The sequence below is a fragment of the Hibiscus syriacus genome, unplaced genomic scaffold (genome assembly GCF_006381635.1).
Source record: "Hibiscus syriacus cultivar Baekdansim isolate YM2019G1 unplaced genomic scaffold, ASM638163v2 tig00109958_pilon, whole genome shotgun sequence".
NCBI classification, from domain to species: domain Eukaryota; kingdom Viridiplantae; phylum Streptophyta; class Magnoliopsida; order Malvales; family Malvaceae; genus Hibiscus; species Hibiscus syriacus.
The window spans coordinates 81888-93829 of record NW_024062540.1 but is presented as its reverse complement, the minus strand read 5'-3'; the positions used below and the strand labels follow the sequence as shown (position 1 = coordinate 93829).

At 37.4% G+C, this 11942-nt stretch overlaps 2 protein-coding genes and 2 pseudogenes across 2 annotated transcripts; 2 read left to right on the top strand and 2 right to left on the bottom strand.

The window, feature by feature from the left end:
• Nucleotides 1-330: 330 nt before the first annotated feature.
• Nucleotides 331-2024, bottom strand: LOC120211121 (remorin 1.4-like). Its single transcript, XM_039209742.1, has 5 exons — nucleotides 1910-2024; nucleotides 1738-1829; nucleotides 1044-1656; nucleotides 793-972; nucleotides 331-699 (listed from the first exon to the last, which is right to left on the bottom strand). Exons 3-5 carry the CDS (start codon nucleotides 1245-1247, stop codon nucleotides 664-666), a joined length of 420 nt encoding a protein of 139 aa, XP_039065673.1. The 5' UTR covers nucleotides 1248-1656; nucleotides 1738-1829; nucleotides 1910-2024; the 3' UTR covers nucleotides 331-663.
• A 1227-nt stretch (nucleotides 2025-3251) lies between these two features.
• LOC120211115 lies at nucleotides 3252-4146 on the top strand (annotated as a pseudogene).
• A 227-nt stretch (nucleotides 4147-4373) lies between these two features.
• LOC120211119 (putative SNAP25 homologous protein SNAP30) lies at nucleotides 4374-5839 on the bottom strand. The gene is made up of 5 exons (XM_039209739.1): nucleotides 5361-5839; nucleotides 5014-5107; nucleotides 4786-4913; nucleotides 4611-4708; nucleotides 4374-4522 (listed from the first exon to the last, which is right to left on the bottom strand). The coding sequence occupies exons 1-5, from the start codon at nucleotides 5784-5786 to the stop codon at nucleotides 4426-4428; spliced, it is 843 nt and encodes a 280-aa protein (XP_039065670.1). The 5' UTR covers nucleotides 5787-5839; the 3' UTR covers nucleotides 4374-4425.
• A 1088-nt stretch (nucleotides 5840-6927) lies between these two features.
• LOC120211126 lies at nucleotides 6928-11236 on the top strand (annotated as a pseudogene).
• The last annotated feature ends 706 nt before the right edge of the window (nucleotides 11237-11942 follow it).

The window sequence follows — 11942 nt, the reverse complement described above, 5'->3', positions numbered from 1 at the left end:
GATAATTTTTCTCGATCTCGGCGTGTCTTGGTTTATTTGATCTGCTTCACATTAGAAGGAAAAAGTGGTTGAATATGAGAAATTATTTCATGAACCTGACTTACCATGTTATTTATGATCACAATAAATCACATTAATTAATTTTAAAATAATTGTAAAATAACTGTTCACTCAATATTTACATGTAGGAAATATGTGAATAAAACATATTATCAGGTGAGACCACAAATAATATGGTGAGCCGAATACATCTAATAATTTTTCGTTGAGTAGGCTGGTTAGAGAAATAATCTCATGAGATGTTCTTTCTCACTTTAAAGGTATTGGAGCTTTATGGTTCGAAATGAAAATCTTTCAGCTTCATGTAACGAAGTATGACTTGAAAACACATTGAAGGTTCTGTTTTTTCCCCCTGGAATTGTGGTCGGGTCTTCGCGATGGTTATTATATGACTAAAAAGACGAAGGTAACCGTTATTTGAATCTTTGATTACAATACATAGGATATATTCAGCAGCAGATGCAGGTCCTGGGAATGTCTCCCGTCGTTCTAATTATATTTGCCTTTCCTTTGCTCGAACTTCATCATTTCTCTGCTTCTCCTCCGCCTGTGCTCTTGCTGCTTCCACTGCTTGTTTGATATACTCCATTTCTTTCTTAAATTTCAGCGAGGCTCGTGCTCTTTTCGCTCCAATCCTCTCTGATGCTCCAAGAAACGATAATTATTCTTTTACTACTAGGTTGCTCAATTTGTGCCTAAGAAATAGTTTGAATCGGACAAAACAAGTCTCACCTCTGCTCGGTCCAGCTTGTCCTTGGCTTTCTTCTTCTTCTTTCCCTCCTTGACAGTAATTATATTTGCCTTTTGATTCGCCTCCGCCTGTGATCTTTCTCCATCCACAGCTTGTTTGATATGGTCCATTTCGTTTTGAAATTCTAGTAAGGCTCTTGCTCTTTTTCGCTCCAATCCTCGCTGGTGCTCCAAGAAATAAGCTATTAGTCTATAAGAAATAGTTGTGATTAGGGAAAGGAAAACGATCTCACCTCTGCTCTGTACAGCTTGGTCTTGGCTTTCTTCTTCTTCTTTTCCTCCCAGGCAAGTATAGTGCTTTTCAACTTCGTATACCGTTCTTTGATCTTGGCCATCTCGTCCTTCTCCCAGGCCTCTGCTTTCGTCCTCTCCGTCTGTGGTTTAATGGCGGGATGATGGGGTTTTGTTGCAGTGCTTTCTGTAGGACCGGAAAGCATTTCGAGCTTAGAGGAACTTCTCGGTTCTGTAAGGCTAGTTATGCCCAAATGATCGGCAAAGGTAAGAGATTTTCTAAACGATGGGCCACGTTTAGGTCCCTTCTCATCATTGCCATCAGTTGCTGGCACCTTTCTCGATCCTTCACCTGAGAATTGTTCGGATATAGTGCCAGCTTCCGATGTTGAAGATGACTTGTCTTCCTTTCTGCTCTTATCTGTGATAAACGAGGGATCAAGATCTGAGCTGCTCTTTTTCTGATCTTGGATGCTTGGTTTTGCAATTGATGAGGTAATTACATATGTAGCAGCTGCAACTGCAAGTACTTGTCTGGTTTATGGTCTGAATCATCATTCGAAGCCATCGTCTTGCCTGAAAATGGTCTTCGAAACCAGTTCTGGGTTCTCTTCTCTGCAGAAGGAACATAATCTGAAGTTGTTCATCTTCAGGTTAGAAAAAATAGATGGGGAGAACAGTGTTACTTTTACTTACCTCGTTTGAATGATTGAGTTTTTTGAGGTGGGATCCTTTGGTTTCTGATCGACTCTTCTGTTTTGCCCTGTCCGGCACCGGAAAGTCTCCCCCTGGTGCAAATGATCAGTCAAAAATCTTATTCTCTGCAGATTCCTAAAGGTCAGTGCATGGAAAGGAAAATAGAATTTACCTCGCCGGCTTCAGCAAAGTCTCCATTGTTTCAGATGACTTTCTCAAAAGGATTTCATGGTGTGGTAATGGGAAGAAGACAAGCTTTGGATAAATATGCTTTGCATTGCATGCAAACCTTGGTTTGAATATTCTCAAGAAACTTATTATTTCCTTTTGATTTTAAATGTTAATCAATGTTAATACACAGCTTAATATCGTTTAAATAAGGTGTTAGGTTCGAGTCATTGCAGGGATGGAGGTAAGATTTTATAGTAGTAAGGATGAATTTGAACTTATAAAATTTTAGGAGACGAACTTGAACTTATAAAATTTTAGGAGATAAAAATAATTTTTCAATAAAAAATACATAGAAAAAGTCTAAAATATATGATAATTTTAGATTTTTAGGGGGCAACTGCCCCGCCTAGGTCCATCCCTCATTCCCGAGTCTTTGTGTATATAAAACTCTTATCGAGAACTCATATAATAAAATCAAGTGTACGACTCAGATTAGTTCAAATTAATAAGAAACGTTGGAACTATAGTAAAAAAAGGGTTTGCCAGGAAGGCAAGAGGTTTGAGGAGAATCTTGTATTGTTCAGATAACATTGGTTTATACCTATGTTGATATGCTAAGCTTCTGGTATGCAAAGAAATAAAGTGATTTATTCCTTATTGAAATAATATTTTAATAAAAATATAAAAATGCTATAAAATATAAAAAAATTACTCGAAAAATATTTTATTTTCTAATAAAACATATTTTTAAACCTAAAAATTCAAATTAAAATTTACCGAATTTTAAATTAAATTATCATCCCTAAATTTGAATAATATTATATACACTCTGTGTGTGAGAGAGAGTTTATCCCAACAAAATATAAAAACATATATGATAATGCTAAAAGAAAACAATACTATATAGGATAAATTACACATTTAGTATCTAGATTATTAATTTTTGGTCCAATTCAATACTTAAATTTTAAATTTTTTAAAATCATATCTAACATTTAGTTTTTATTTCATTTTAGTAATGCACCATTAAAAACTTGTTTAATATCTAAACTATCAATTTTGGTCCGTTTTGATGACTAAACTTTCAAAAAAAATCACAATGAAAACAAAAACTAACATTTAAGTATGATTTTAAAAAATTAAAAATTTTCAGTACTAAAATAGACTAAAACTGATAATTTAATTGCTAAAGGTGTAATTTACCCTACTATATATCGCTATCATTTTGTTTACTTGTACTTTTGGGAAACATGTGGGACATGCCACGTATATAGTATTAGAATATCTTCAACTTGAAACTATACCTATCCTTTAACGCCCATACTTTTGATCTTCCTTTTGATACGGGGCCGGTTCATTTTGTGTACATGTCAACTGAAACCAATTTCCTTCCAGGAAGCAACCAATATAACTTTCTGAGGCGTGATCTCGAGTCGGTTGATCGGATGAAGACCCCTTTTTTCGTATTTCAAGGCCATAGACCGATGTACACTACAAGCTTTGCAAGTAAAGATGCCCCATTGAGAGAAAGAATGTTCGAGCACTTGGAACCTTTGTTGGTGAAAAACAAGGTAACCCTTGTATTGTGGGGCCATGTCCATCGGTACGATAGGTTTTGTCCGATGAAGAACTTCACATGTGGAAGCATGGGACAGAAGGGGGAGGATTGGGAAGCATTACCGGTTCCTGTTGTGATCGGGATGGGAGGACAAGACTGGCAACCAAAATGGGAGCCTAGGCCAGACCATCCAGACGACCCGGTCTTCCCACAACCCAAAAGGTCTTTGTACCGTGCAGGCGAATTCGGGTACACTAGATTAGTTGCTACAAGAGAGAAACTTAGACTTTCATTTGTAGGAAACCATGATGGTGAGGTGCATGATATGGTTGAGATTTTGGCATCAGGGAAGTTCTTAATGGCAGTGAAATCGACAATGGTAAAGTTGGTGCATTCCATAAGGTTGACGCAAAACGTTACTCATTTTCACATTATCTCTGGGGTGTCAGTGTCATGGTGCTCGGGGTTTTCATCGGCTATGTTCTCGGTTTTGTTTCACATGCTCGGATACCGGGAAGGGACTGGACTTTGGTGAAAACTCAGGAGACATGAAGAGCTAAAGATGCACTGTGCGCTTCAAATTTTCAATTCTATTGCAATGTCATTATAGTGCTTTCATGCTATTTACAGGGTATGTGCCTTAACGTATCTCTAAACTTCCATAGTTTACAATCTTTCTCATTGTTTGAAGTAAAGCATTTTATGTGAGAAATGGAGAAGCAAAAACTCGTTTTATTCCACGTAAACCAATCGAGTAAATCGGTGATGACAAATGTTCGTGTCGGATGGGGGAAGAAATCATTACTATTGAATACAAGTTCAATCACCGTTCAGTGATTCATATACAGGAAAGTAACCAGCAAAATATTCACCCTTGAATGGGCGGGACGAAAAGGAAATGTTAAAACATCTTTAATGCAGGTATGTGAAAGTAACTTTGGTAAGCTCTGCAACTGTTCTTAGTTGAGCAATTTTTTTGCACGTTGATTGGCACCCTTCACTCGGCTATTCAGTTCATCCACATCATCAGCTAGATGATCAAGAGCTTTGTTTTGTCTGCAATCACCAATTTCATGCAAGGATATAAGAAATGCAGCTTTTTTTAAAAACGTAAAGCCAATGTGATAAGAGCAAAGTAACAGACCTATCAAGTTCAGTTCCCATGTCAACAGCCATGCCCTTTAGATCACCCAAGATATCACTTAAATCAGAAAGTGCATCGTCTTGCTTTCTCTTCTCGAGCTGGAGTTAGACAATGGATTAACCGTAACACAATCATCGAATTTTACTAAGATTTGCAGGCATGTCATGGTACTTACCTCGACTTTCTGCATGGCATCGGTCGGTTCCGGTTCCGAAGTAGTCTTGCTTCCACCCTTCTTAGGTGCAGGAGCCAGACCCAGCTTTTCTCTCTGCCCCTTCCGGGCATTGTCTTTCTTGTGATCATCTACCAAACCAATGCAATGAACAATCCAATCATACCACAATTCGATGCTGAACGCAAAGTATTCGAATAAATCAATTGCATTGAAGAAAGGAATTTAAACCTGCGGTGATCACCGGACCGGTAATGTCTCGAGTCTTCTTTGGTTTCCAGGGCATAGAAAACACACCCCCTAGATTATTCAAAAGCTTCTCACCCTGATATTGGAAACTTGAACTCTAAGTATGAGAATGAGAGCTACAAAGAAGTTGCCTTCTTGTACAAGGAAATCAAATAACATTATATGATCCAAAAGACCACAAGAATATTGCAGATACTGGTTTTCGATTATCAACACTTCTGTCGATAGTAATGCTGGAAAATACATTCCCTACCGAAGCGATTATATCGGAAAGCTGTGGAGCTAACAACACAGAGTATCGCGCAAAAGACATTCTACGTAGAGCTTACCTTACTCAAATCCTTATCCATGCCAACAGCCATTTGATGAGTCCTTTCGATTTGCTCTCCTTGCTGGTGCAAAGTATCAAGAGTCTTTGAAGCATCCTCTCGGATGTTCTCAGCAATCCTCAAGCAGTTATTGACAGTACTCGTTGTCTCCTCGGCCTTGTAGACGGCGTAACCTTCGAGGTCTTCGGTGGTCTGGGCTTGTAGCCCTCCGGAGTCGCGGAAATCGTCCTTGTATTTATCGCGATTCCTTGCCGGTGATGGCCTAGTGGATGCCGAACTCTGCTTTTTCTTTCCCTTGCCAGTGTCATCTTCCATGGAATCCGCTAACAGCACGGGATCGGAGGATGTCCTTCTAGCAGGCGGCATCGCATTCTGGTTGTCCTCGGCATCAGCCGGCTTTTGCTTCGATTTCATAAACCCAAACATTTTGTCAACCGTGAAATTTGTCTGTCTAGTGATTTATTCAACAAATGGTACCTGAAATAAACAAGCAATTGTAATAACTACAAGGAATGTGTCTCGTGCACCCAGAATTCAACTAAAAACGATTCATCACATTCAAAGCAATGGGATCAACAAAAAACACAAATACAAGCAGATTAAACAAAAGGGTACCAGTGAAAAACTTTGGAATTGAACAAAAAAATGGAGAGGAAAACAAAATAACACAAACCCAAAAACAAAAAAAGGGTTTGTGTGTAAGGAATTATTTGGAAATGGAGAAGAGTGTTAGTGTAAGAATTTCATTTTGTCAACTTCGAATTACCATTTATTTGTCATCTTCTCCATCTTTGATCAAACAAATGGTAGGCATCCCGGAAAAAACCAGAGCAATCCTTACCCCTTGCAATAATCTCCAAAACTATAGGAAATCTCTTTGTTTTAAACCGTTGGAGTTTGAATTTCTGTTGGATTTTCCCATTTTGAGGGGGGGGGGGAAACATACTTTTGTGCTTTCTAATTTTAGCAAAAGATTATGTTCAGTGTACCATTGTAATATTAATGGTTAATTGACTAATTGTGTGAAAGTCTCTCTTGAGAAGCTATCACATCCTTTCTTTCTTTTGCCTCCCTTTTTCAGCAAAATATCTTACATTAGGACAAGTCTTAGCCTCCAGTTGAGATGGTCCCCTCTTCAACTTCTCCATGTGACAAAAATATCCTGTTTTTTTGCTTAATCTCAACACAAGCTTATAGTTTTTGTCAGAAAATATCTGATTTTAAACAAGCTTATGAAGTTATAATCTCCATTAATGGCCCTCATTTGTTCATTACCATCATCATTACTAGCATCAAATGCTTTTGACTGCAAGCAAGATGTTAATGGCACCTAGAAAATTACGATCTAAAAATAAGTTTATTCACAGGAATTACATATAATCATGGATAATCTTATATAGTTTCACAATTTCACTCGTGTATGAGACTAAGAAGAAGAAGCAACAAGTTTGAAGATAAGAAGACAAAAGCAACGCTCTCTCTTTCCACTCATTTCGTTTCTCTTTCTTTTATTATTATCACCCACTCTTTCTACAACTGAACAGAAAGGGTAGTGAAACCAACAACAATGGCGTCTCTACCTTTCTCTGCAACCAGTTTTCACTCCACTTTCATTGGTTTTAACTATAAAGCAAAAAACCCGAACTTTTTCTTGATCAGAAAAGGCTCAAATTTCACTTTCTATAGGATAAATTTTTTTGTTAAAAGTGTTTCTAGTGACCAAAAGCAGGACCTCAAAGATGAAGCTCAAGTCACTGGAGAAGGTAACTTCCACATTTTCTTAAACAACTTGCTGCAAATTTCATAGCAGTTGAACATGATGAATTGTTGATCTTTGTTTTTGGTCATTTGAATCATTCATGTTACATGTTTTGCTGTGATTTGCAGCTTCTTTAGATACCTTTGCTCCTGCTTCTGCATCCATGAATTGCTTCCTCGACATGTTGATGCAGGAATTGCTTTGTAGGAATTGCTTCCTCGACATGTTGAGATCGTTAGAATGATCGATGAGGAGGTAGCTTTGTAGGCAATACTGTGAAATTCTCATCTTTAAGACCACATATTCTTTTCCACATAATCTAACATCTGTTTTACTCTGTTTATAAGCTTATTCAAACCATTATTGATGAGTACGGCACGGAGGATCTCGATCTGTTGCAAGAAAAACTGAAACAAATGAGAATTCTAGATAACATTGAGTTGCCTGAGTCAGTAGTTGAATTGTTTGTAGAACCAGAAAAAAAACTCAGTTGAGGCTATAGAATCAACGGAAGAGGATGATGTTTCTGATGAAGAAACCGAACCTACAGCCGAGGAGGACCAGCTTGAGGAAGAGGAGGACATGGAGGAGATAAATGAGGTGCGACTGCCACCGATTATTGAGCCGAATCCAATACTCCCCAAGATGTTCCGAATGGCTAACCTATGCGTTGCTGGTGGCTATGCAGTGAATGGAGTTGCTGAGATTCATAGTGAAATAGTTAAAAAATGAGGTTTTCAATTAATTCTATCAGGTTGCCATCCAAAATGTTCCTCTCCCATTCACTGTATTTTGATATACTGAAACAATGGTTTTATTCTAGGACTTCTGATATACATATATATTGCTTTTTGGCAGTTGTGGCCTGAGAAATTTCAAAACAAAACAAATGGAGTAGCACCGAGACGATGGATCCGCTTCTGCAATCCAGATTTGAGCAAAATTATAACCAAGTGGACTGGATCAGAAGATTGGGTTGTAAATGCGGAGAAATTGGCGAAACTTCGAAAGTTATGTATATCCATAATCCGAACTCTAACTTGATCGAATGCTTTAGTACGTCAACTATAGAATCCAATTCATATAGTTTCTTTACATGAACGTTTCTGCTACAAAGGGAAAAGCCATGCACTTTGATCCTGCTATATTCTCAGTCAATTAGTAGTGTTTACATTCATATAGTTGAGGACTGACGAGAATCGTCCACAGTTTGCTGATAACAAGGATCTTCAATCTGAATGGAGGGAAGCAAAGAGAAGAAACAAGGTCAAGGTTGCATCTTTCCTCAGAGAAAAAACAGGCTACAGCGTCAATCCCGATTCAATGTTCGATGTGCAGGTTATTTCCTCCAAGCTGCACTCTTTTGTGTCTGCATATACCTATATCCCTGTCTAAATATGTGTGAGATGCAGATACAAGTGTCGAATGCGGATAGTTATAGTAATGAATGCAACAGTATAAACCAACAGTATACCGAATGGATGTAATTGCAGATAAAGCGCATCCATGAATACAAGAGGCAGTTATTGAACATCATTGGGATAGTTTACCGCTATAAGAAAATGAAAGAAATGAGCCATGAGGAAAGAAAAGCAAGCTGCGTTCCTCGAGTATGCATATTTGGAGGAAAAGCTTTTGCTACGTGCGTACAAGCCAAAAGGATAGTGAAGTTCATCACAGATGTTGGGAATACTGTGAACCATGATCCTGAAATAGGAGATCTTCTAAAGGTATTATATATGGTGAACTCTTTTTTGATCCGAGATAGTCGGTTTCTATATTGGCCATATTTTCTGTTCATACCTAAATATAACCTTTTATGCTTGCTTGATGTTGAGAATGATCCTTGTTTGTAACCATGATCTTGTTCTCTGTGTTTTTGTCAGGTTTGTGTTTTGTTCCTGATTACAATGCAAGTGTGGCCGAAATGCTTATTCCCGGTAGTGAGTTGTCTCAGCATATATGGTACATTCGGCTTCTTTCCTCTTCTTATGTGTAGCTGTGTTTAATCTAAACATCAAGCAATTGAACTCGGAAGCTGCTCGGAAAAGGGTTCGCACTTTCGAATCCGACCGATGACGGTGAACAACATACAATTACAAGCAAGGCATAATAAATCCCCTGCAGGTTGATTAATATTGCTCTCTGGCTAGCTAACACATTGTTTCAATTCCTTAGCACGGCCAGAATGGAGGCTAGTGGAACCAGCAACATGAAGTTTGCAATGAATGGCTGCATCCTAATCGGAACCTTAGTTGGAGCTAACGTCGAAATAAGACAAGAGGTCGGAGAAGATAACTTCTTCCTCTTCGGCACGAGGCTCACGAAATCGCCGGGCTAAGGAAAGAAAGAGATGAGGGAAAGGTGAGCCTTTAGTTTTCTATTTTGCAAAGATGAGAATGTGGCATAACAAAGACTAATATTTTGTTTGATCTCTTATCACAGTTTGTGCCAGACCCAAGGTTTGAGGAAGTGAAGGCATACGTAAGAACCGGTGTTTCGGTCCCTACAGCTATGAAGAACTGATGGGATCCTTGGAAGGAAACGAAGTTTACCCGTGCCGATTATTTCCTCGTCGGAAAAGAATTTCCGAGTTACATCTAGTGCCGAGAAAAGGTCGATGAGGCATACAGAGGCCAAAAGGTAACTCTTGCATATGCTGTCTTGGTATGTAAGATAGGCTTTGTGACAACAATTATCATGTTCAATGTTATTCGAACTCGAATTCAATTCATCATTCGTATATATTTTTCGAACAGAGATGGACGAAAATGTCGATATTGAACACGGCTGGCTCGTACAAGTTCAGCAGTGACCGTACAATACATGAATATGCCAGGGACATATGGGGAATCGATCCTGTTGTACTGCCATGAATCATGATTCCTGGTGAACACCATGTCTTAGTCTCCCATTTTTTTATATCTGTAGCTGCAAGTATTGTCCTCATTACATGTACACCAACATTGTAACGATTCTTCACCCTATGGTGTGCCTTTCTGAGTTCGAATCGAGACCTTCTCATACCAGAGTTTGTTAAGGATCACGTTACATCAATATTACGTCACGGTGAACTCCAAAACCGTTATATTATGACTGCAGTTTAATACTATAACAGTAACACACCAAACCAAACCAACGATCATCTGACAACACCACCATGATCATCATCACCACCACCATCATAAACCCTAATTCTTGCTTCAAGGCTTTGCTCATTATATATACCGAACCAATTACTTTCAGTTGGTGATTTGATGTCTCTCTTACACGGGAGACCAGACCAGATGCATACAGAGAATCTACTTTTGATTTACAAGACATTATGACAGAGACTTCAAGCCTGTTTGGTTTGCTTCATCGAACAATTCTAACTGCAAAATGCCACATGCAAGCTTCGAAAGGGATTACACTTACTTTCACACTTGCCTGCATGCTCTGTACTTTATATATATATATGGTCATATATATATATATATATGGTCCCTTCTAAACGTGGTGCTTAGCAAATTGGTCTAATTGCAAGTTCCATCCCTTTACTTTAATAAATTCGATTTGGTCCTTGCTTTCATATGGATATTTATAAATTTTAATATAAATCAATCGATGAATATATCTTATACAGATACGACTACACAAACTAAAAATATAGAATAACTCTCCGACTTTGAAAAGTTGCTTTGGGTATAAGTCACCTACAACCTAGAGTCTATAAAAGTCTAGGCAATGCAACTAACACCGCTTTATTCAGCAGATGAAAAGTGCAGATTGCTTAACTTTAATTAATTAGTTAAATACTCCCAAAATATTTCCCCTCAATCAATTCAATATAGGATGTGCATGGGTCGTATTGGGTTAGATTTTTGGTCATCCTATTGATTCGAAAATTTTAAATCTTCTACTGACTCGAATCCGATCCAAAAAATACATTCGTTCCATCTGTCCCGAATTCAACCTGATTTTTTGAAATAAAATCCGAACTAATCCGAACCGACCCAAAATAATATATTTATTTAAAAATATTATTTTTATTCAATAAAAAACACGGATTTAATTGAAAGAAAATAATATAGAGGGGTATTATTACAATTATCCTAAATATAAAGATAAAATTATAATTTTTTCAGCTAGCTCAGGGTGGATATTTTTCACCCTAAATCCAAACTCAACCGACTCAAACATAACTTTGAAAAAACTCGAGCCGAACCTAAATTTTTTTTTAAAAAAATCTGACCATATTAGATCAGATCGAGTCAGAACCCGTCAGATTCAGGCATCATGCCCATCCTAATTCTATACCCTTCTTTTTTTCTCTTTCTCATCCTTCTAAATATATATATATATATATATTTGATTATCAAAATACTCAATTATATTCGAATTAAATCAAATTAAATTTAAAAATAAAGAATAAAACTTTAAGGTAAAATATACAAATAATCTATTGATTATATATAATATTGTTTTATTAAATTTTTCTATTGAAAATTACAAGTAGTCCTTTACGTCTTATCATTTGACACAAAGACACTGATATCCTTTCACCTTTTTCATTGCCTAAAATTAGGCCCATTTCCACCCAACCAAGAACTGTAAGCATGCAGGAAGTAAAGTCAAGGGCAGCACATAGAATTGTCTTCCAAGTTTTACCCTATATGTTATATATAACATCATAGATTTCATAATCAATATTATATAGTTTTCTTGTCCATTGATCATCCGACTTCTTTTAAAAAACCAGGAAAAAGGGACCTTTCAAAATCATCACTAACAGGGTTTGAAATGGTTCAATAAAGGCGATTTGGATATTTTAAGTAGGGGTG

Excerpts from the sequence above, each read along its gene's own strand:
- LOC120211121 (XM_039209742.1), bottom strand. The coding sequence starts at position 1,247 with ATGCTTTCCGGTCCTACAGAAAGCACTGCAACAAAACCCCATCATCCC. Across the intron at positions 973-1,043 it reads CCAAGCTGTACAGAGCAGAG|CGAGGATTGGAGCGAAAAAG; the intron begins GTGAGATCGTTT and ends TTGGAGCACCAG. Across the intron at positions 700-792 it reads ACAAGCTGGACCGAGCAGAG|AGAGGATTGGAGCGAAAAGA; the intron begins GTGAGACTTGTT and ends TTGGAGCATCAG.
- LOC120211119 (XM_039209739.1), bottom strand. The coding sequence starts at position 5,786 with ATGTTTGGGTTTATGAAATCGAAGCAAAAGCCGGCTGATGCCGAGGAC. Across the intron at positions 5,108-5,360 it reads TGGATAAGGATTTGAGTAAG|GGTGAGAAGCTTTTGAATAA; the intron begins GTAAGCTCTACG and ends TTCCAATATCAG. Across the intron at positions 4,523-4,610 it reads ATGGGAACTGAACTTGATAG|ACAAAACAAAGCTCTTGATC; the intron begins GTCTGTTACTTT and ends TGGTGATTGCAG.